Here is a 23,274-nt window from a genome sequence, read left to right as displayed (position 1 = left end):
CTGTTCCTCTCTTAAATCTCCCATCTCTGCTCCCTCCGCCTCACTCTCAGCTGGGACCCTGCTTCACCTTTCCCTGAGAAAACAGGAGCGCTTTCACAAGTTCCTACCACCAACAATATCTACCCACCAACCGACAGATGCTTTCAAGAAACATGGCTGTGAAGGGAAGGAGAGGATGGAAGAGAGAATTTGCTTTTTTAAAGTAACGGGGAAAACTTCAGCACATTTAATGCTAACATTAGGAGCCTCTAAAAAGGGAAGCAGAAGACGGTCAACACTGTGAGCTTCCTGAGACGGATTCCTAGGAGAGATGGGATGGGCATCAGAGGTGAAGGAGCTGGGAAGACGGCCTTCACAGGAGTGGGCGCAGGACAGGACGGTTTGTAAATCTGGCTCAGGAAGCTGCGGTAGCTCCTCTCTGGTGGCTTCTAATTTCTCCATGGATCAGGGGAAGAAGCCACCAGCTGGGGAGGAGAAGGGGACGCAGGGACCTAGGGAGCTGAAGTGGGCAGGGGCTTGAGACAATCATTAGGGAGAGTGAGGTTATAATCTTAATAGACAATCAGGGAAGCAGTGTTCTGCCTGACGTCTGGGCTCATGATCACGAAATTAACAGGAGTATTGATCTGTTCAGCTGTATGAACAGAAGACTCCAGGGGCATCAGCAACCCAAGGAAGAGCCTTAAAAAAAGACAAATGTCTTGGTTGACTTAGGGTGAGAATTTTGCCAAATAAGTGTAACAAAAGAACAAAGGGACAGGGGGCGTAGGATACCGACAGAAGACGCTGAAATGGCAGACTATAAAATGTAAACTACACAAGGAAGAAAGTCAAGGCAGTTCTGAGAATCCACAGGGGAAAAGGAGAACAGCGTTTGGACCCCAGATCTAAACGGAGTCAAAGAACATGGTCAGGAGACTTGCTGACTGCACTGCCAGGACGGAAGGATTTTGCCATAGAATTTCTGAAATATTTGAAAAATAAGATCACTTCAGAAGGTGGCACAGTCTAGGGTGTCAGCAGCGTAAGTCAGAAGGGAAGAAGATTAAGAGAAGATTAAGAGACCGGGGGCTGGCTGTTCACGAAAAACTAGGAAGTAACACAGGGTTACAGCAGGGCTTGAGGCAGGGAGGAAATGACAGACGTGTTGGGGGCCAGACAGACGCACTAAGGAGGGAGGGGAGGAGGAGGGGGGGGAGGAGGAGGGGGGGAGGAGGAGGGGGGGAGGAGGAGGGAGGAGGGGGACCCAGAAGAATGCTGCTACAAGCGATGAGGGGCAGGCAGAGGAGGGGCAGTGTTTTCAAGGGGTAAAGAGTATTTGTTAATAGTCCAGCAGATGCACTGCGAGTAAGGACACTGACCCCATCTCTTAGCACATAGGATCGGAGTGGAGGGCCCATACTCAGGGGAAAGCCAAGTTTCAGTTAAAGCCCGGAGGAAAAGAAAACACTTGATGAAGACATTGAACACATAGGGAAGTTTGCACATCACAGAGTGGGAGTTACCTGAGGCGGAAATGAAAAGAGAGCATTACGGAAAACGAAGATGTGACCGGGAAACAAAAGAACAAGGAGATGTGGATTTCCTTCTAAGACTCCAGGAAGAAGGTAGAATCTCAGGTCTTAGATACGCATGGGCCCCCCCGCCCCGCAACTACTGTTAACAGCAAAATTTGCCTTTACATCCGTCTAGGTCAACAGAAGGTGGGTGGCCGTGTTGGCTGCTACTGAGTGGAAGCTGGCTGGGGTGGACGGCCACGGGGAGGGGCAGAGGACGAGGCGCACACGGGGTGCTGGGGGAGCCTGGAATAGTAATGGCCTTAGGTCCCCTCGCGTGATTACCTACCGGGCACAGGTCTCAGTGTGCTGCGTTCAGTTTCTAACACGCAGGACTGCGAATGAGAAGTCTGAGCCCACTGACGCCCTCTCCACCGAGATCACCTGATGTCGCCCTATCCACACCACGCTGCGTTAGACCAGGCATGTGTCTCCTTTCAAGGTTCCTGCCTGGCACTAGGGGACCCTCTCAGCTTCAAGACTCAAGTCCTTCTTCAGCTCTGGTGAACTTTTTCAAAAATATCACTTCTCTCATGGCCCCTGAGAGTCTACAGATACGGAGAGTCTATACCACGTTTCCTACTCTTTCTGCCATAATTTCCATCAGTTTCTTTTTGCTGTGTATTCTGGAAGAACTCCTTGAGTCGGTCTTCCAATTCATTGCTTTAGTCCAATTATGTCAATTCTGCTATCCCATGCTTTCAGAGTTGATGACTTTTGCAAGCAAGTGTATGTCCAAGAACTCTACTTTCACGCATGCAGTCAATGAATATTTCTTGAACAACTACTATGTGCCAGGCACACTCTGCATTTTTTTTTTCCAAAGTCCCACTGGTTGCTTTTTGGGGGGGGGGGGGCCGTGCCACGCGGCACGTTGTGATCTTCATTCCCTAACCAGGGATCGAACCCATGCCCCCTGCACTGGGAGCACGGAGTCTTAACCACTGGACCACCGGGGAAGTCCCTCTGCATTTTATTGATGCAATATCCCCTAGAATCTAAAGTTAAGGGAAAAAAGTAAGCTCTCTTCTGTTTTTTTGTGTTAAAAAACCAAACTCTGTTCAGTAGGACCATCTGCTCTGAATCCTCCACATGGTCCCGTCAAGCTACAGGTCCTCTTCGTAGGCCCACTGACGTTTAGCTATTTGCTCCCGACTGTAACTGAAAACCTAGATGGATAAGCATCGGTAGCTGGTCTGAGCTTCATGAGCAGTTGCTGTTGTTGACTGTGTCTGACTGCTCTAGCAGACGTCCCACCCGACTGTGTTGTACCCTATATCAGCAGGTAGCCCCCTACTTATAGAACAAAATACAGCAGAATTGTTTAGAGTGGGGTTTTTTTTTTGTTTTTTATTGTCTGTTTTAAATTATTACATAATCAAAACTATCAACTAATTCTTTTAACTTTCACGTGGCAGTTTGATTGTGGCTAAGAATGTGTCACGTTGCCTTGGTTTTGAATCCTCGTTCATATACCTCTTACTATTTACATTTTCTTGGTCAAGTTATTTAACTTTTTGTGCCTCAGCAAAATAGGGACAGTAATTCTATTTACTTTATAGGATTGTTGTGGATTAAATAATACACATAAAGCATTTAGCCCAGTGCCTGGCACATAATAATATTCAATACAGGTTCATTCTAGCATTAGTGATGATATTAATAATACCATATACTGGTAAGCCACATCTTCCTCATTCTGTATTCATATAGTTGGTTTGGAAACCCAGTAGTGGGGCATTAACATTTATCCCTCTTAACTAGAGTCAATTCACCATTCAACCTGTCAAGAGCTTTTAAAAACTCTGTTTCTTTTCATCAAATGTATTTCTTTTTCCTCCCAGTTTCATGTCATCTATAAATTTTACAGGCATGCATCCTATGTCTTCAAGTATGTTGATTAGAATGTTGGAAAGGGCACAAACCCCTTGGTGCACACCCTGACGCCTGGCCAACCTCTATCATTAACCAGCATCTCAGGCACAACTTTGCAGCATCCAACCACGAGGAGATCACAGGGGCCATGGAACGCCATGGAGAAGTCCTAATTCTCTGATAACACTGTCTACTATATTCCCCTTCCTACTCAGTGTAAAGTAATGTGAGGAATATTTTCATGCTGTTTCTAGACTATTAACAGTAGATTCTAGAATGTTTCTTGGCAGGTATAGATCAAGAGTGGGAGCTCTTGATCTTAATATAAAGGGGAGCCTCTTCCTCTTTTTAAAAATTAGAATTATATAATGTGAGACCATCCCAGCCTTCTGGAAACTCCTGTTCTATATAATACTTCAAGGAACAGGGGTTCGATAGTCTCAGCTGTGAGAATGTATTTGTTTAGAAGAGACGATATGGATTCAATCAGAGGAGGAGTGTACTTTGGCCAATTTCTTCTCCCATATAAGGCAGTGTGCTCATTCATACAAATACTTTTCTGCATGTAAAGATCATTCTTCTTAATGGAGACACAGAATGAGACACAGAACAAAAGCTGATGATTTTCCTTCTCTGTCACCTGACTGCAGTTTACCACAGTCATGGCCATTTCTTAACATTCTTGGCTCTGAACCTAAGAAAGGGTTATTAAATTGAATCTTTTTTAAGCCTAAGCTCATTTTGGACTCTGAACGTCTTCTTACCCATCGATGCCACTATTCTAGTCCTAAAGCACTTCCTGTTTGCCTCCGAGGACCTGGTATATAAGAAGAATCCAGATGATACCTGCGTAGGAAATGGGTATTAACTCCCTCACACTACCCTTTAGACCCAGCACCCAGGCAGCCTTTCCAGGACCTGTGAGATTTGATGACAGGTGGATGCAGCATACTCTGCTTCCTGAAGACCTCGTAGATTTTATTTTACTTTACAGAATTCATTTTTAAAAAAATAAAAGGAGAGAGAGGGAGAGTTACTATAGAAGATTTCACATAGCGCTAGGAAGTCCCACGTTTAAATGTCTGTATAACACAGAGAGCTATATTCAATATCCTGTGATAAACCATAATGGAAAAGAAGGAAAAAGAATATATAAGGGAGTTCCCTGGTGGTCTAGTAGTTAGGGGCCACCGGGGTCACTGCCGGGGCCCAGGTTCAATCCCTGGTCAGGGAACTGAGATTTCACAAGCCATGTGGCATGACCAAAATAAAAAAAAAGAAAAAAAGAAAAAGAACATGTATATGTATATAACTGAATCACTTTGTTGTACACCGGAAATTAACACAACATTGTAAATCAAACTATACTTCAAGAAAATTAAAATTTAAAAAAATTTAAAAGGAAAAAAAAATAAATGCAGTCTTGTTACTCAATAATGTTAACTGCATTCAAAACTGCTCCGTCCTAGTTTTCAAAAAAAATTCCTCCATAAATCATTGCGTCTGAAGCCATAATTCCAATTAAGGACTCTTCAAATTTATATTTCATTCAAAACCCAAAAAGGAAACAATCAAAACCCACCAACTCCACACATGCTGTTTAACTTTTGTTGGGTCCTTTTTCATGCCTTTAAATAAAAAATATTTTATAATCTTTCTTTCCCCAATGATGCATCCACCTTTTCTATTATTCTTCCTGTTGGTTTTAAAAACGAATGCAGTAGAGCTTTGATTATACTGGCTTGTGGTGGAGAGATCAAATATATATAAAAACTAGATGCTTCTTAACAGAAAAATTAACATGAAGTATTTACGAAGCCCCAAGCATACTTACCGGATGCCTATAGAAGATGGTCATATTGCCTAGTCTAATCTTAAGAATTCATAATTTTTCTACAATAAATATCTATCACTTTTCTTTTTAATCTTAAAAAAAAAAGTAAAGCCCTCTGTAGAAAAGATTGAGGCATTCTAAAAGAAACCAAATTATATTTAAGAAATTCTGAGTAGCATTCTAACATTTCCAGTTACCTTGAAGCATGCATCTGTAAGCAGATTCAGATATGGCATAGATGTGTGGAGGCATCTCGTGACGTTTCTTCCCTCTGTACATTTCAATAATATTCTCAGAGTAAATGGGAAGATTCTTGTAAGGATTTATGACTACACAGAAGAGTCCAGAATATGTCTAGAATAGATAAAAATAAAACACAGTGTTAAAAAAAAAAACAACTGCATATATCCACAGGATCCAATCAGGAGACAAACCACACAGTAATTTGAACAGGGGACCTTTATCATTTGCACAATTAATCTATCCCTAAAATTAAATCTCACCCATAATGGGCAATTCCAAACCACAAGCAGTTCTCCTACAGAGAGCCTAGTAAGTGGTACTTCCTAGATTCAATTCCCTCATCTGTCAAATGGAAATAATAATATATGCTTCATGGCTTCATGAAGCCACGGGTCATTATTCAAACAACACGTCATTTGCTTTTTCACACTCATTCTCTCATGAGTGTACGAGGTATGAAACGTTCATTAAGGTAGTTTCAGATTCCACATTGCAACTCATCTTTAAGGAAATACCGGTGGCCAAGTTTGGGTACAGTATCAAAGGAGAATATCCACAATTATCTGGAAAGGTTATTATTAAAGAGTTTTTTTTTTTAAAGTGTAAAACATTTTTACTCTTCTAATTTTTTTTGCTTTGGAAAATATAGGGGTTTTTTTCATAAAAATAATTTATGTCAACTTGTTATAGGTTTAGTTTTAAATGAGTTGATAAATATTTAAAATCTGTGTTTTACTTTCTAAACACAGTAAATATCATGAAATATAAACAAAAACTCTTTGGGGGCCCTCAAAAATTTTTAAGAGCCACTAGTCTAGAAGATAAAAACCTTCCTCATCGGGCTTCCCTGGTGGCGCAGTGCTTGGGAGTCCGCCTGCCAATGCAGGGGACATGAGTTCTAGCCCTGGTCTGGGAAGATCCCACATGCCGCAAGAGAAGCCACCGCAGTGAGAGGCCCGCGCACCACAACAAAGAGTGGCCCCCGCTCGCTGCAACTGGAGAGAGCCCGTGCGCAGCAGTGAAGACCCAACACAGCCAAAAATAAAAAAAAAAAAAAAAAAACCTTCCTCATCAGTAGGGTAATCATTATTCAGAATTAATACTAGGAGCACTTTTGCCTTTGGGGTTTTTTTAATTCACATGGAATGATTTCTGAGAACTGACTCTGGGAATTATGGAAAATCAAGAGCGGTTAGGATTGCTGCTAGATGCTCCAGTCCTGGTGCGGCTGAGGGCACCTCAGCCGCACCGGGAAGCAGACCCTTTACTTCGGATGATTCTAAATCTAAAGGCAAGAGGACCTTAGAAAAGGCCGAGGACCAGTGGTGCTCAGCTCCCCAGGCAGTACCGAGGGGCTTCTAACCAACAAGCTGTGTCCAGAAGGGCTGAAAGTCCTGGCAGTGGCCACCAGGAGGCACTGTCGGGCCCACTCTATTCTGAACGTTGCAGTGAATGATGCTGAAAGGAGAAAGGCGGCCAAAAAAAAGTTTAAGTGATCAGAACCACCTCAGCAGCTGTTCTCCTTTATCTTTGCTTCCCTCCCAACGGAGGCTCGGATGTGGAATGCACTTCCTACCTAGATTAGCGCTTGGGAATAAGACAAAGGCAAGCAAGGGCCCTGCCCTGAGCTCACTGATTTGGGCTGTTTGCCTGATTCCTAAACTGATTACTGTTTGCCTGAGGCCACAGTAGTTACTTGCCCCTCCCTGGGTGACCGCTGGGCCTGAAGCCGTTGGCTTTCTCGTGTCCGGCATCAGACCTCCAAGAACCCGGGCTGGCTCTCAGGCCACCCACCCAGCAGCCTGGCACCTTCTACCTAGTCTCTAGTCTAACTAGGCCAGCCTCTCTCTGCCACCCACAGGACAAAAAGGCAACGAGAGACAATAAAAACAGAGATTTTATTAAGGGCGAGAAAACTAAGGAGAGGCAATCTCAACATTTTAATTTTTTATTGACTTTAATTTATACACAGGAAATTTGACAAATCGTAACTACACATCTCAATGAATTGTTATATATACAACTTCCACTTTTTCCTTCAAAAATGAGATAAGAGTCGATCGTGAAGCTACAAATTCTGCATGTCACTCTTTTGTAAGAGGAAAATAATTACAGACTGCCAAAACAAAACAAAACAAAACAAAAAACCCCAAAACCTCCAAGGAAGTCAAAATACGCCAATTCCGTTTAACATCCCGTAGCATGTACGGCATGGTAACAGATCCTAATGAGGACATTTGCAATCAGAAATCATTCCAACGTGTGTGTCTATCATGTGTTGGGGACTTTTCTGAGGACGAAGATTACAGAGATGGGTAAATCTCACAAAAAAAACAAGGTTGAATAATCATCAGTATCCTATGCTTGCCAAAGAGAAGCAGTAATAGAGGTTTAAGTGGAAATAGTAAACTGAAGTGCTTAAAAAGCTAAGCTTCTATCTTGAAAATTAGCTCAAATGTTGGGCTCCTGCGCTGAAACCAGTACTGTACCACATTTGTCCTCCCCAAGTCACACGGAAGGAGGGCGATGTGTTGTTAATTTCTCTGGAGGCCTTAAGTTCAAAGTAAACGTCATTATTAAGCATTTGAATACATGCGGAAGATACTAAGCACCTTCTTATCCGCTCTAGGGGATGAGGACAATAAAGATACACTAAGCAAACAAGACATAATATAAGGCACTGAAAAGAGAGTGATACAAAAAAAGAAAGATGAACAAGCCTTTTAAACAGAGAAACTCTGGAGCGGAACACACGACAAACCCCACTGAAGGTCATGGCCATCTTGTCGGAAACCGTACAACTAGGTACTGAGTCCAGACCTAGAGGGTCTCTGATGTTCTTTTTAAAGACTAGTAGGTTAAAAGGACGGATAATGGAATTCCTATTAAAATAGTACAAACGTGGGGCTTCCCTGATGCTCCAGTGGTTAAGTGCTCCCAATGCAGGCGGCCCAGGTTCGATCCCTGGTCAGGGAATTAGAGCCCGCGTGCCGCAACAAAGGTCCTGCGTGCCGCAACTAAGACCTGGAACAGCCAAATCGATAAATATTTAAAAATTTAAAAAAATAAAATAAAAGAGTAAGATGTAAAACTTGGTGGCCGGGTATATCCACGGCAGAGTGAAGCGCAGTCTAGCTGACAACAGCTTGCTCTGTAGAAGGTGAGAGAAAAGAGCCCAGACAGGCAGATTTTGTCCACTCTAGGGGATCATGTATCAGAGGTCCTGGAGAGAAGAGTGATGGAAGGAAAGAGGCATTCCTGAAACCGCATAAACCTGGCAGCCATATGGAGAAGAGACTGAAGGGGCAAGAGGTGGGAAGCAGGAGGTAGAGACCTCCCAGGCACAGTAACAGGCCTACAGGAGAGAAAAACAAGACAAAAACGGAGCTGGGATGAGTCATGAAGAAAGCGGTCTGGAGATTCAACAGCAGTCAGGACTCTGAATAGAGAAAACCATTCAAGCCTCAAGGTAAAGATGACTCCAAGGTCGTCAAGTTAAACATGACTCCAAGGTTGTCAAGTTTAGAGATGGAAAAGTAACAAGTGGACGGGAAAAATCATTTGATTTGAGGGGAAAGATACTAAATCCCCTTTTAACATATTGAGATTGTGGTACGTTAAAAGGAGATTCATTACAATAAGGGAGCCCAGGAGAATGAGTGCCTACTGAACCGTTGGAAACACTGGAATCCTAAAGCCATGAGAACATTTTGAAGAACTGCAAAGCCCTGAAGAAGTTTGCAAAGGCTTTAAGACACCAAGTAACAGGTATTATACAAAAATACTGGCACCTTTGCGACCACCTAGAGGGGTGGGATAGGGAGGGTGGGGGGGAGGGAGAGCAAGAGGGAGGAGATACGGGAACATATGTATATGTATAACTGATTCACTTTGTTACACAGCAGAAACTAACACACCATTGTAAAGCAATTATACTCCAATAAAGATGTAAAAAAAGAAAAAAAGAAAAAAACTAGCATCAAAACAACCTTAAAATTTTCCCAACAGTCTGTGCTGCGTTATGCCTCCAGGCTTCTCCATATGCTGACCACTCTGCCGGGAATGCCCATCTCCTATCCAGTATTGGGAAATGTTGCTATCCTTTAGGGTCAGGCCTCAGTCTAAGAAAACAGGGATGTGCATATACATTATTACTTCATAGCTTTGAAGGATTAGAGAACCAGGAAACAGAGGCAGGTATAGATATCAGTGCAATAGAGCAGATACAACAGTCTCTTATTAGGAACAGGGGATTGAACTGGGAGCATCACCCCAACTTACACCCCGACCGCTGCTCTCAGAAGAAATCAGACCGCCGCCCAAAAAGGAAAGGAAGAGAAGAAAGAATAGGTCGCTCACACCATTTGCAAACACCACACCTAGATAAAATTCACATGTGTATTTAAAAAACAACAACAGGGCTTCCTTGGTGGCGCAGTGGTTGAGAGTCCACCTGCCGATGCGGGGGACGCAGGTTCATGCCCCGGTCCGGGAGGATCCCACGTGCCGCGGAGCTGCTGGGCCCGTGAGCCATGGCCGCTGAGCCTGCGCGTCCGGAGCCTGTGCTCCGCAGCGGGAGAGGCCATGGCGGTGAGAGGCCCGCGTACCGCAAAAACAAAACCAAACAAACAAAAAAACAACCACCACCCTATGTAATAAGGAAAAGATCATCTTCCAGAATATTCAGAGAAAGAAATGACCTCTGGATATTCTCTACAAAATAAGCTAAAAGAAAACTTTAGGGAATAGATTTATGGCTGCAACAGAATGTAATACAACATGGACTCTTAAAGAAAGATAAAACAAAGGCAAATAATAAAAGAAAAAGAAGGCACAAAGATAAAACCAATTTAAAAAATACACAGAGGAAAGATGAACATGGAGAGTAAAGAAAAGATAACTAAAATATTAATCATTGCTCCTTAGGGAGGAAAAAAGGTCAAAATTCTGTAAAAAGAACAGTAATCAAAAATAAACTTGAAGAAAACTGTCTGTGCCTGGTTGGGGCGGGGAGGTGTTGTAATACACATTGAGTTAAAAAAAAAATTCATCAAGCTAATAATAACAAGGAATGATGACATTAGACTATCACCATTTTGCTTCCTAATGAAATGATGGATCAGGACAGTGCCCACCACCGGCTCTAAAACCCTCGGGTGAAGGTAGACACTCCTAAAGCACAAATCAACCTGACGAAGCCCAAACTGAGTCACTGATCCATCTCAACACTGTAAACTGAGAGACAGCTGGCATCCTGTGCGTCCTGAATCTGAATCAGATCGAGCCGCCGCATCCAACTACCAGCTTACAGAAGGCACCACAGGTATGCAATCAACAAAATCCAGACTACAGGAAATTCAACAGCACAGCAGACCTTGGTTTTTTTTTTTTTTTTTTTTAAAAAAAGCCACTCCGGAGGAGGGTAAATACCCCAGGCATTCAGCTAGAACCCTAACTGCTACACCCTGAGTGTTTAGAGTATACCAGAAATAGACCAGCCCAAAGCCCAGTTGGGAAGGATGTAAATCCCTGACTGATCTACACGTGCTCCATCCCCTTCATCTAACTGCCTGCCCAGAGCAAAACTCTAGAACCAGCTTGGTGTCATGCAGAGCCTCAAATTAACTTCACAATTTTATATACAGTAGGTGGCACGTAAGGCAACAGTTGTGACTAAAATCCAAGATAATATGTGGATTCCCTGTGAGGCTACTTTTATTGCCTTGGATTATTATCTTGTACAGTAATATGCTGAAGTAATTAAAAGAGATGATTGAGATTAGTAAAATTGATAAACCTCTGGTGAGGCTCATTTAAAAAGGGTGGAGCAGATTATCAGTATCAGGAGTGAGAGAACATCACTACAGATCCTACAGGAAAAAAGAGGGTATTATGAACAACACTATGCCAATGAATTTGAAAATTTACACGAAATAGACACATTTCCAGAAAAACTCAATATCAAAACCGACACCAAAAATTTTTAATCTGAAAAATTCTGTATCTATGAAAGAAAAACGTCCCCACAAAGGAAACTATATCATTATTTTAAAATGAAATAACATCAATCTTATCCAAGCTCTTCCAGAGAAAATACAAAGATAAAACATTCCATGATTCATTTTATAAAGCCAGCATAATCTTGATAGCAAAGTATGACAAGGACATCATAAGAAAGTAAATTTTTAAGTCAATCTCATTTATGAATATAGATGCAAAAACTCTAAACAAAATACCAGCAAACAAAATCCAGGAATCCAGTAATACATAAAAAGAATACTTGGTCCTTGCAGGTTAGTCTTAGCACTAAAAAATATAGTATATAATTCACTACAATAACAAAATAACCAGAAAATCACACTATCACCTGATCAGAAACTGGAAAAACATGTGATAAATTAACAACCAATCAGTATTTTTAAAAATTCATCCATGCGGGATAAAAACTAGGAACAAGAGGAAACTTCCCTGAATCTAATAAAAAAAAATTCAAAACAAAACAAGTCATTCTTAATAGTGAAATATTGAAAACTTTCCCTCTGACATCGGGAATGATACAAAGATGCCTCCAATAACCACTACTATTCAACAAACATTTACACTTCTTAGACAATGCAATAAAGTAATGTACAAGAATTAGAAAGGAAACAACAAAAATGTCATTATCTGCAGACAACATGAGTGTGTTCAACACGACATCCAAAAGAATCCTCAGCTAAACTATTTAATCAATTAATAAACTTAGTAAGGTTGGTGAATATAATGTCAATATACAAAAGTTAACTGTAAAAAAACATGGCAACTGTATTTCTACCTAATGGTAACAATTTAAAAACAACACTTAGTTAGTCCCTGGTGGCGCAGTGCTAGAGAATCCGCCCGCCAATGCAGGGGACACAGGTTCCAGCCCTGGTCCCAGAAGATCCCACATGCCGTGGAGCAACTAAGCCCGTGTGCCACAACTACTGAGCCTGCGAGCCTAGAGCCCGTGCTCCGCAACAAGAGAAGCCACCGCAATGAGAAGCCTGTGCACCGCAAGGAAGAGTAGCTCCCGCTCACTGCAACTAGAGACAGTCCGAGCACAGCAACGAAGACCCAACACAGCCGAAAATAAATAAATAAAATAAATTTATTTAAAAAATAAAAATTAGGGCTTCCCTGGTGGCGCAGTGGTTGAGAGTCCGCCTGCCGATGCAGGGGACACGGGTTCATGCCCCGGTCCGGGAAGATCCCACATGCCGTGGAGCGGCTGGGCCCGTGAGCCATGGCCGCTAAACCTGCGCATCCGGAGCCTGTGCTCCGCAACGGGAGAGGCCACAACAGTGAGAGGCCCGCGTACCCCCCAAAAATAAATAAATAATTAAATTAAATTAAAATTAAAACACCACTTAAATAGCATTAAAAAAATCAAACACCTCGGGGCTTCCCTGGTGGTGCAGTGGTTGAGAGTCCGCCTGCCGATGCAGGGGACACGGGTTCGTGCCCCGGTCCGGGAAGATCCCACGTGCCGCGGAGCGGCTGGGCCCGTGAGCCATGGCCGCTGAGCCTGCGCATCCGGAGCCTGTGCTCCGCAACGGGAGAGGCCACAACAGAGAGAGGCCCGCGTACCGCAAAAACAAACAAACAAACAAACACCTAAAAATAAATCCTACAAAAAATAAATCCAACAAAGGATATACACGGCCTCTACAAAAAAAACCTAAAACATATTGAGAAAAATTAAGAACTAAATAAATGAACTAGATGAACAGATATTGTAAAGATCTCATTTCTCCTCCAAAATGAACTATAGAATCAGCAAAAACCCAATAAAAATTCCAATAAGGTTGTGTGTGTGTGCGTGTGTGTGTATGTATGAAAAACTGACAAGTGGGTTCTGAAATTATACTGAAATGCAAAGCACCTAACACCAGAACAATCCTAAAGAACACAAATGAGAGAACTTACCCTACTGGACACCAAGCCATAGTCTAAAGCTGTAATAATCAAGACAATGTGGTGTCAGCCCAAGGACAGGCACAGAGACCCGTGACACAGAACAGGTCGTCAAGCACACATTTATGAGCATCTGATTTACAACAAAGGTGGCGCTTCAGAGCAGTGGAGAGAGGGCTACGTTTCAGTAAATGGCACTGGGTCAACTGAATCGCCATTTGGGGGAAAAAAGTTAACCTTGCCCCTACCTTATACCACACACAAAATTAAATTCCAAATGGAACTGAGGCTGACCCTAAGAAATATATCAGCAAATTCCCTTCTCCTCTGGCTTCAAACTGAGTTAGGCAGCAGGAGATTGAGGGTAGGGGGAGAATGAAGTCAGGATGTTTATCCCCCAGGCCCCTCCCTGCTAGTTGTCTGCTTCCCTCTAAAGGCGGCCACAATTCCTACCAGGAAGCCCTCTCCACGTGGCATCCTCTCCCAGCTGAGGTAACAGCTCTTTGTTCCTTTAAAGATGAAGATGGGTCCAGGGCTCTCAGCCATCACTAGTGCTGGGATACTGCGACATTTCTGCATCTGTTTTCTAAACTCTATTCACATGTTTGTAAATCGTCCCCTTATTAAATTCACAGAATACCTAGTTAGAGGGCCTTCTGTTTCCTGCTGGAATCTGACTAACTTAGGCATTATCTAGAAAAGCTGAAGATATGGGTTAAAGATATGCATGTCCTATATCACCCAGAAATTCCACTCCTAGTTATACACCTTCTAGAAAGCCATGCTTATGTGCACCAGGACACGTCCGAAACTGTTCATGGAAGCACTGTTTGTACAATAATAGCCACAAAATGGAAAAATAAAATGTCCAAAGACAGTTGAGAGGATAAATAAATTGGGGCAAAAATCTTACAATGGAACATTACATTCCACAAAAAGGAACGAAACACTCAAACTTTTATAGTTCAGGGCCCTTTACCACTCTTAGAAATTGTTAAAGATCTTAAAGAGCTTTTGTTTTATATATTTTTATACAAATATACGTACATACATAGTTTTTAAATGTGTATTTACTCATTTAAAAATAACAATAAATAACATTTCTTATGAAAAATAACCTTTTGTTTTCCAAAATAAAAGTGAGAAGAGTGGTACGGTTTTATATTTGCAAATCTTTTATTGTCTGGCTTAATAGAAAACACTCAATTTTCTTAATAGAAAACACTCAACACTCTTTTTCAGCATTTAGTCTACTGTGATGCTGTTTTGACTGAAACACATGAAATTAGCCTTACACTGATATTTAACTGGAAAAGGGAGGAGTAGTTTAACAGCCTTTTCATGTAATTATAGATATTCCTCTTCGATACTATACCAAAACTCGACAAGTAAGAATTTCTTAAAGATTAGACGCAATGTAGCATCTGACACCCTGTCCATGAACTTTTCATACTCTGTTACATACATCAAATCCATTGGCTAAGCTTGCACAGGTGAATGAATCTTTTACCCAGGCATGATTTTGTAACATCATGTACACATCATTTGGAAAACTCTGGTTCGATGAATTGTTCAAGTCTTCCAAATGATGACATTTCACACTATATGACGTTAAAAAAAAATCACATTCATTAATATTGCCATCTATCTCTCATCAGGAAGGTTTTAAGTGTTGACAAGCTGTCAAGTTCACAGTGGCAGATACAAATTCTAATTTTCATGTGAAAACTCAAATTTCATCATTGTCAACAAATGCATTCAACTGTTTCCTTTAAAATGACAGGCTCACTTTGTTCATTTTCAAGAAGATGTCTGCCAAATACCCCAGTGTGAATTAATCAAAGCTTATCTATCAGCCATTCTATCAAATAAAAGGTATTCTGTCAAAAAAAGTAGCAAGTTTAGTTTGCAACTCAAATAGCTACACACGTGCTTTTTTTCAAAGCAACCATCCTAGTTCAATATGCAGCAGAAGCGCTTTATGCATACTTGTCATTTCATCACACAGAATATTAAAAGATGTGTTCTCAAGAGCTGAAATAAATTCAATCATTCCTCCTGCTTTACCAAGGACATTCTGGAGTGAAACTGGATTAGTACGACCACCAGTACAGTTTGGGGTCACTGCTTTTACCCACGATAAGGTGTCAGCAGTTTTCCTCACCGTTGCTTTTACACCATCAGTACCAATGTCAACAATAAAAGGGCAAATAAAGTCTTCAATAATCATGAAAATAGTTTGGACCTCAAGGATCCCATGAAACGGCCTTAAAGAAACCCTAGGAGTCTGTAGAGCACCCTTTGAGAACAACTGAGTTACATCAACACAAAGTAATATGGGTGAATCTTAAAATTGTAATGCTGAGCAAAAATACACAAAAAGGTATGTATTAAGAGAGGCATTCATGTAAAAATTCATCAACAGGCAAAACTAAACTATATTTTTAAGGAATGCAATACTTAGTTTGAGAAAACACACTGGGAGATTTTAAGACACTTCTTAATAATCAACAGACCAAGAAGAGAGAAATTAGTAAAGTTTAAACACAATTAAAAAACTTAGTCTAACGGCCACATATAGAACTCCACACCCAACAGAAAACACATTCTTAACAAACACACATAACACTCATAAAAACTGACAATATGCTACATGAAGCAAGTCTCACAAAAACAAGGAGTGTGATTATATGGACTATATTAATTTAAAAATCAATAACACAAAGATAACTTAAAAAACAACATTTAGGAATTTTAAAAGTATACTTTTAAATGGTTCATAGGTTAAATAAGGAATAATAGAAGCTAGAAAATCTTTAGAACACTAAAAATACTACATGTCAAAATGTGTGAAGTAAGCTAAAACGTAGTAGAGAAGACATCTGCAGTTTTTAAGTAGTTTTATTAAGAAGATGAAAATTAATGACCTAAGAAGGTGGAAGTTGGGGAGATTAAATCCAAAGAAAATATAAGGAAATAACATAACCAAACCTGTTAGTAACTTACCTAAATGAACATATGTTATGTCTTATCTATAGAAATATGTCCCAATGGACTTCCCTGGTGGCGCAGTGGCTAAGAATCCGCCTGCCAATGCAGGGGACACAGGTTCGAGCCCTGGTCCGGGAAGATCCCACATGCCGCAGAGCGGCTGGGCCCATGAGCCACGACTACTGAGCCTGTGCTCTGGAGCCTCTGAGCCACAACTACTGAGCCTGCACTGTAGAGCCCGCGAGCCACGAGACAAGCTACCACGATGAGAAGCCGGTGCACTGCGACAAAGAGCAGCCCCCGCTTGCTGCAACTAGAGAAAGCCCGTGTGCAGCGACAAAGACCCAACACAGCCAAAAATAAATAAATAAATTTATTTTAAAAAAAAGAAAAGAAATATATCCCAAAGGTCCTATCCAAGTTATTATAGTACCTATACCACGGTACCTCAATTGATCAATTTCAAGTGCTGGGTGAATTCCAAAGCCCAAAACTATACCCTTCACTCAGTGTTCAGCAGCCACGGCCATCCACAGCCCCATTCTCTTAGTAGGTTTCTTTAGAGTCAAGCGCTCCAACGTGAATCTTCCATAGGAACCCTTTCTCCACCCCACTAATTGAAGGTATGATCCTCCCAAACCCTCACCTCTGCTGTGACCTTAGTACTTCAAGAAAAAACTCAGGGCTTCCCTGGTGGCGCGGTGGTTGAGAGTCCGCCTGCCGATGCAGGGGACACGGGTTCGTGCCCCGGTCTGGGAAGATCCCATGTGCCGCGGAGCGGCTGGGCCCGTGAGCCATGGCCGCTGAGCCTGCGCGTCCGGAGCCTGTGCTCCGCAACGGGAGAGGCCACAGCGGTGAGAGGCCTGCGTACCGCAAAAGAAAAAAAAAAAGAAAAAACTCAGAGACTTCCCTGGTGGCGCAGTGGTTAAGAATCTGCCTGCCAATGCAGGGGACACAGGTTCGAGCCCTGGTCCGGATAGATTCCACGTGCCGCGGAGCAACTAAGCCCATGCGTCACAACTACTGGGCCTGCGCTCTAGAGCCTGTGAGCCACAACTACTGAGCCCGCGTGCTGCAGCTACTGAAGGCCACCTGCCTAGAGCCTGTGCTCCGCAACGAGAGAAGCCACTGCAATGAGAGGCCCGCGCACCTCAATGGAGAGTAGCCCCTGCTCACTGCAACTAGAGAAAGCCCACGGGAAGCAACGAAGACCCAAAGCAGCCTAAAATAAATAAATAAATTTTTTAAAAAAGAAAAAAACTCAGATTCTCCTGCTGTAAAGCCCAGGGGGCCGTGCTTTGAAAAGAAACCCAGAAATTCACTCCTGTTGCCCCCGAATTAAGCTGGAAAAAAAAATCAAACAAACTCAATAAAAGATACTTGCAAAGTCTTAGAATTATCATGAGAAATGGCTACAAAAGACTAAATTGTCTTTTCCCTCCTCCTTCCCTTTTACCCACAACTTCCTTCCCCTTTCTCTTTCCCTCCTCTCTCCTCCCTGCAGCAGCCCTCGAAGGCAGGGTGGGGTCTGGGGGCAGAAAGGCTCCTTTCCACAGCGCAGCACTCCACAGCTTTTTGGTTACGTCCCTGCATTTCCAGCCCTTTGCAATTCACCGCACCAGGTATCATCCAAAATTGATTCACCTCTCAAATCTCAGATGTCAACATAATGATCTGACCACAATCTCTTAACTTCCCAGTTTTCTCACTCCCTCTCTCCACTCCTTTCTCTCCAGACAAAAATGTGGCCACCTTACACATTCAGTTATTCAGTCTCAGCTGGATTCCCAATGCTGCGCTCCAATTGTTTTCTTACCCTTGGCTTCCTCCCCTTTCCAAACCTTACGCATTCTCAAGCCACCTTCCTCAAGCCACCTTCCGGACCCTGGTGCCTCTCACCCTTACTTTGCATCCTAACTCATAGAGAAAAAAATAAAATAAAATAAAATAAAAGAGACCACCAGGCTTGATTCAGACTACTCTGGCAAAGGTCATGAATGAACTACTCATTCTCAGATGTTCCCATGGCTAGCTCCCTCCTATCAGTCAGATTCCAGCTCAGATGCTACCTTCTCAAAGAGCCCTTCCCTGACCCGCTGGGGAAAGCCATCCCATAGTCCTGTTTTATTTCTGTATAGGATGTACCACAAAGGCAGGGATTTGGCCTGGCCTGTTCACCACACTCTCCCCAGCACCTAGAACATAGTAGGTGCTCAGTAAACATCCACTAAATAAACTAATTCTATGGGAAAACGACTTCTGCTTTGCTGAAGTTCTGAATTATACATGGATGTTAGTACCACACTCTTTGCATAAAATTCAACTTCTCTTTTCCAAATTCAGACCATTACAGCGTCAACCTTCCCCTCTACTTCTCTTCATTCTAAATCTACATTCGATCTACCCTGCCTTCTTTCTTTTTTAAAATTTATTTTATTGAAGTATAGTTGATTTACAATGTTGTGTTCATTTCTACTGTATAGCAAAGTGATTCAGTTATACACACACACACACATTCTTTTTCATATTCTTTTCCATTATGGTTTATCACAGGATATTGAATATAGTTCCCTGTGCTATACAGTAGAACCTTGTTGTTTATCCATCTTATATATAATAGTTTGCATCTACTAATCCCATACTCCCAATCCATCCCTCCCCCCCTCCCCTTGGCAACCACAAGTCTGTTCTCTATGTATGGGAGTCTGTTTCTGTTTTGTAGATAAATTCATTTGTGTCATATTTTAGATTCCACATATAAGTGATATCATATGGTATTTGTCTTTCTCTTTCTGACCTACTTCACTCAGTATGATAATCTCTAGGTCCATCCATGTTGCTGCTAATTACCCGGCCTTCTTTAAATCATTGCCACCCATGTCTACCATCCCTTCAAGCCTCTTTTGGCATTAGAGATTCTTTCAGTATCTGGCTTGCATTTTCCTCTCAACCCCGATCCCTTATTACTTTCGGGAACTTCTATATGGTCACAACACCGTCAGTGACTGTGACACATGTGTCAACTGCTAACCACAGGACAACCCCAGCCTCAATCTCACCCTGAACTGTTTCCTCTTAAAAACCTCAGCATTCCGCTTTCCGACTTCCCTGTACCCGATGACCTTGGTCTTGCTCCTCACTGAAACCTCTAAGCTTGCAGCCCCGCCACTTTATACCCCCTGGATATACACTGGATTTCCTACCAATCTGCCATCTGTATCCTACCACTAATGCAACTCTTATTACCATATGAAAGTCCCTTATCTTTCTGCCACAGGCTCTCCCCCCTCTTATTAAGCTCCAGAGCACCACTACACAAAAGTCTCAAACATCATTTTAGTATATTTAATTGCAGACTGGATTATTTAAAATTATGTGTTAAGATTTAAAGCAAAGCGAGACTTGGGTAAGCAAGGGACAATCTTTCTATCTTTAATAGAAATAGACACGTTAAACAGAGAGTATGTGAGTATTCCACATCGATTAGGACAGCATGTGTAATTTCCATTAATTCCCAGTCACCACTTCACATGATTACTTAGAGGGCATACTTACATAGATAAGTCCTGAATAGTAACGATCCTTCAGATTATGCAAAACAGAAGCTTCATTCAAGCATGTCAATTCTGCCATATCCTCCACCTTGGAAAACTTAGGTGGGTTCATCTTCTGAATATCATCTTTGTTGACCATTGCTTTCTTTCCATTCTCCGCCAACTCCACCATAACTTCATCTCCCCGCTCTTCTTTGATACTAGCTGCCTCGAAACCATGGCGTTCTGATGGAATCCACACTAGCTTTTTAGCCGTCCAATCCGCCTGAGTGGCAGGGTTGTAGATGACCGCCCTGTCCACAAAGAGATACCTCTCCGGATCTTCAAGTCCAGTTCTCTGTGCCATTGTGAACAGAAGGGATCCAAGAGCGACTGCCTCTGCGAGAAGAGGAGAAGGACAAAGTCAGATATTCCAAAATATACGATGGTTCACAAATTTTACTCTTCTAAGAAACCTAAAACAAACGCTTTGGTAAACAGAAAGCGTGAACTTTGAGTGAAGGAGCTGCGGTAGCCCTCTCCGTGGCCGTACTAACTGGGTTTCCAAGGTAAATTTCAGGCCTGACCACAAATGATGACTCTGGTCGTCTGAGGACCACTCAAGATGTAGCCTGTCGCTGACGGCTGGAAAACAAGCAGGAGGGAAAAGCAAAGTTCCAGTTTCACCCTTTTTTCCCTCTCCATCTCCTATTTCACCCTTACCACAAATTAAACAGGGACTTAAGAAGGGAAAGGAAAAGGAAGAAAAAGAAAACAAAGTTTCATGACAAAAGGCCCATGGAGTGCTGCTGGACCACCAGGATGTACTGATAGCTACAGAAATGCACAGTGGCTGCCAGCAGACCGCCCCTCAGGTCTAGAATGTGCCTCCCATCCTACCTTCAGACAACAGACTCGACGTTCTTCCTTACAATCACCCCAAGCCAGCCCCCTGCAGCTTTGCTATGGCCCATGTGGCCTCAGTGTGATCACGAGACCACAGGGGATGAGCATGTAAGTTGGCATCACACCCAGCCTTTCAAGTATGTGATGGGGGCTGTTCAGGTCTCCACTGCCAGGCCCACAGCTGCTCCCCGCCGGTTCCTCTCCTGCATCCCGTCCTTCATCAGGACTCACTCCTCCACTCTGGTCTCTCGCCTCTAAACAGACTCCATGCCCCTTTAGAGTGTGGGGACTGGAAGCAAACAGAATATTCCAGACACAGTCTGACCAGTGCAGAAGAAAAGGAACTGTTCACAGCCTTAGGCCACACTGGGGAAAGCACTGCTTCTGTGACTTTTACAATGAACAGTATCTCGAGACCTAAGTGGTTTACTGAGCGCTCATTTACGGTTGGTTCACAAGGAACTGTCAGCGAAAGCTCCACTCGTGGTCCTTGAAGCTACTTCTCCTCTTATACTTGTGGGATTGACTTTTTGGATCAAAGGACAGGATTTTACATTCGTCACTCACCTTTCTGATGTGACCCGTCATTCCTGCCTGACAATATCTTTCTGGAATCCAACACCATCATTAAATACTAATGTTATTACTCCAAATTCCAGGTTATTACAAATCTCATCCAAGTCAATGAAAGAAGGCAAGTGAGTAACCATCAAACCCTCCCAACTTTTCCCTCTCCCCAAAATGACGGGGATTCTTGGTAGGCAACAGAATGGAAGGCTGCAAGGGAAATCATGAAGTCATCCAAAGTTGTTATGAGGCTCTTAACCTCGAGGCTGTAGACAAAGTTCAAGCTCCGTGAAGTCACTGAAATGGTCTAAAAACGTTGTACAACTTTCTTGTGTATCTGTGCTTTTCTGAGGAGAACACGTATAACTTTCTTCGGGTTCTTAAAGGGATCTATTTATCTTTGTCCTAAAAGATTAAACACTGATAGTGGGTACAAGATACTAGCCCTTTCAGTCCCAGTAATAAGGTACTAGAATCAAATAGCTAAGATTCTTCAGAAACTGGTTGTTAGCAATGTAAAGGGTTACAAACACTCATGCCCTGGGGCAGGGTTCTCAAACTTTGGCAAGGGCGCCAGCAACACCTAAAGGGCTCATTAAAATACAGACCTCGGGGCCCCACTGCCAGCATTTATGATTCAGTAGGTCTGGGGTGGAGGACCCGATAATTTGCATTTCTAACAAAAACTCCCAGATAATGCTGGACCACACTTCGAGAACCATTCCTCCACGGTTCTCTGGTTGCCATGGTGAACCACTGTTACTACCAGGTATGCTGGAGTAGGAAAAAAGGTTGAAAACCAATGTTTTAGACTAATTCATATCCTGATTTAAAGGATATGCTAACGTTTCAAGGGGTATACACTTGGATAAAACAAAAATCACAAAACAGAATAAAACAAACAAAAGAATCACAAAACATGTAACATTAAGACTTCTACCGATAGAATTGCTAATATGCTCTCTAACTATAATTGCAGTTGCCTTCGTAGGCATCCATGTGGGAGAGGGCAATAGAGAAAATATTCAAGCACACCACATGTACATACTGAAGAACGGTTTCAAAAACCCATCACCTCTCCGGACTGCACTGATAGGATTATTAACAAGTTTTCTGTCTTCCCAACCTATACACTCGCTACCCACTGCTAGGAAGAGGATGGCTCTGAAATGGGAATTATCCTGGATGACTGTGGATACAGACAATAGGACACACACTCTGCCTTAGGAAGGACAGTCTCTTAAAAGAGAAAATATCCAACTAGAACAAAATACGATAACAAGTTACTCTTATTCTTATTAGGTATAAACTGTATACCCCATACAACACTTCAGAAACTGCCTTGCTGCCTGTACGTATGCACACATTTCTTTACTTTTACATTAGACATGTAATTATATGCTTAGATTTAACAAATGACTATAAATTACAGTAACTTAACAGGTCATTTCTAGGGCAGGTCTTTTTTCTTTTTTTAAAAGTAAATCATGGCTTTATAAATTATTTGATCAAATCAACACATTTTAAATTTATCAGTACGTACTTTTTCTAGGTGGGGAACCACCTATAATTTAATATAAGGGAAAAAAACCCACAAGAGATCACAATAGTGTGATTACAATATGCTCCCGATTTTGTGTGTGTGGGGAAATTACATAAACACTTTTTTTTCTTTTTGTTTTAAAAGAAACAAATAGTCATTGGGTCTTCACTGGGTAGTGGGATCACAAACTACTTTTAATTTTTACTTTTCCAGAGTTTTCTACAACTAACTAAACACTATGAGGATGGTTTCCTGTCTTTGCCATACAGTGAGCTTACCCCCTGGTCCACA

General features: G+C 42.2%; 1 protein-coding gene across 3 annotated transcripts in view; it reads right to left on the bottom strand.

The window, feature by feature from the left end:
* Positions 1-23,274, bottom strand: part of MYH10 (myosin heavy chain 10) — a 135,138-nt gene that overhangs the window by 108,043 nt on the left and 3,821 nt on the right. For all 3 annotated transcript variants that reach the window (XM_060133392.1, XM_060133394.1, XM_060133393.1), the window contains exons 2-3: positions 19,990-20,366; positions 5,463-5,619 (exon numbers count right to left, since the gene is read on the bottom strand). In XM_060133392.1, the coding sequence (XP_059989375.1) occupies positions 5,463-5,619; positions 19,990-20,366 (534 nt within the window). The remainder of the gene's footprint in view (positions 1-5,462; positions 5,620-19,989; positions 20,367-23,274) is intronic.

This window comes from Lagenorhynchus albirostris, chromosome 20, assembly GCF_949774975.1.
Source record: "Lagenorhynchus albirostris chromosome 20, mLagAlb1.1, whole genome shotgun sequence".
Taxonomy (NCBI): domain Eukaryota; kingdom Metazoa; phylum Chordata; class Mammalia; order Artiodactyla; family Delphinidae; genus Lagenorhynchus; species Lagenorhynchus albirostris.
Note: the sequence above shows the minus strand (reverse complement) of the source record. Positions and strands in the feature narration are given on the sequence as shown.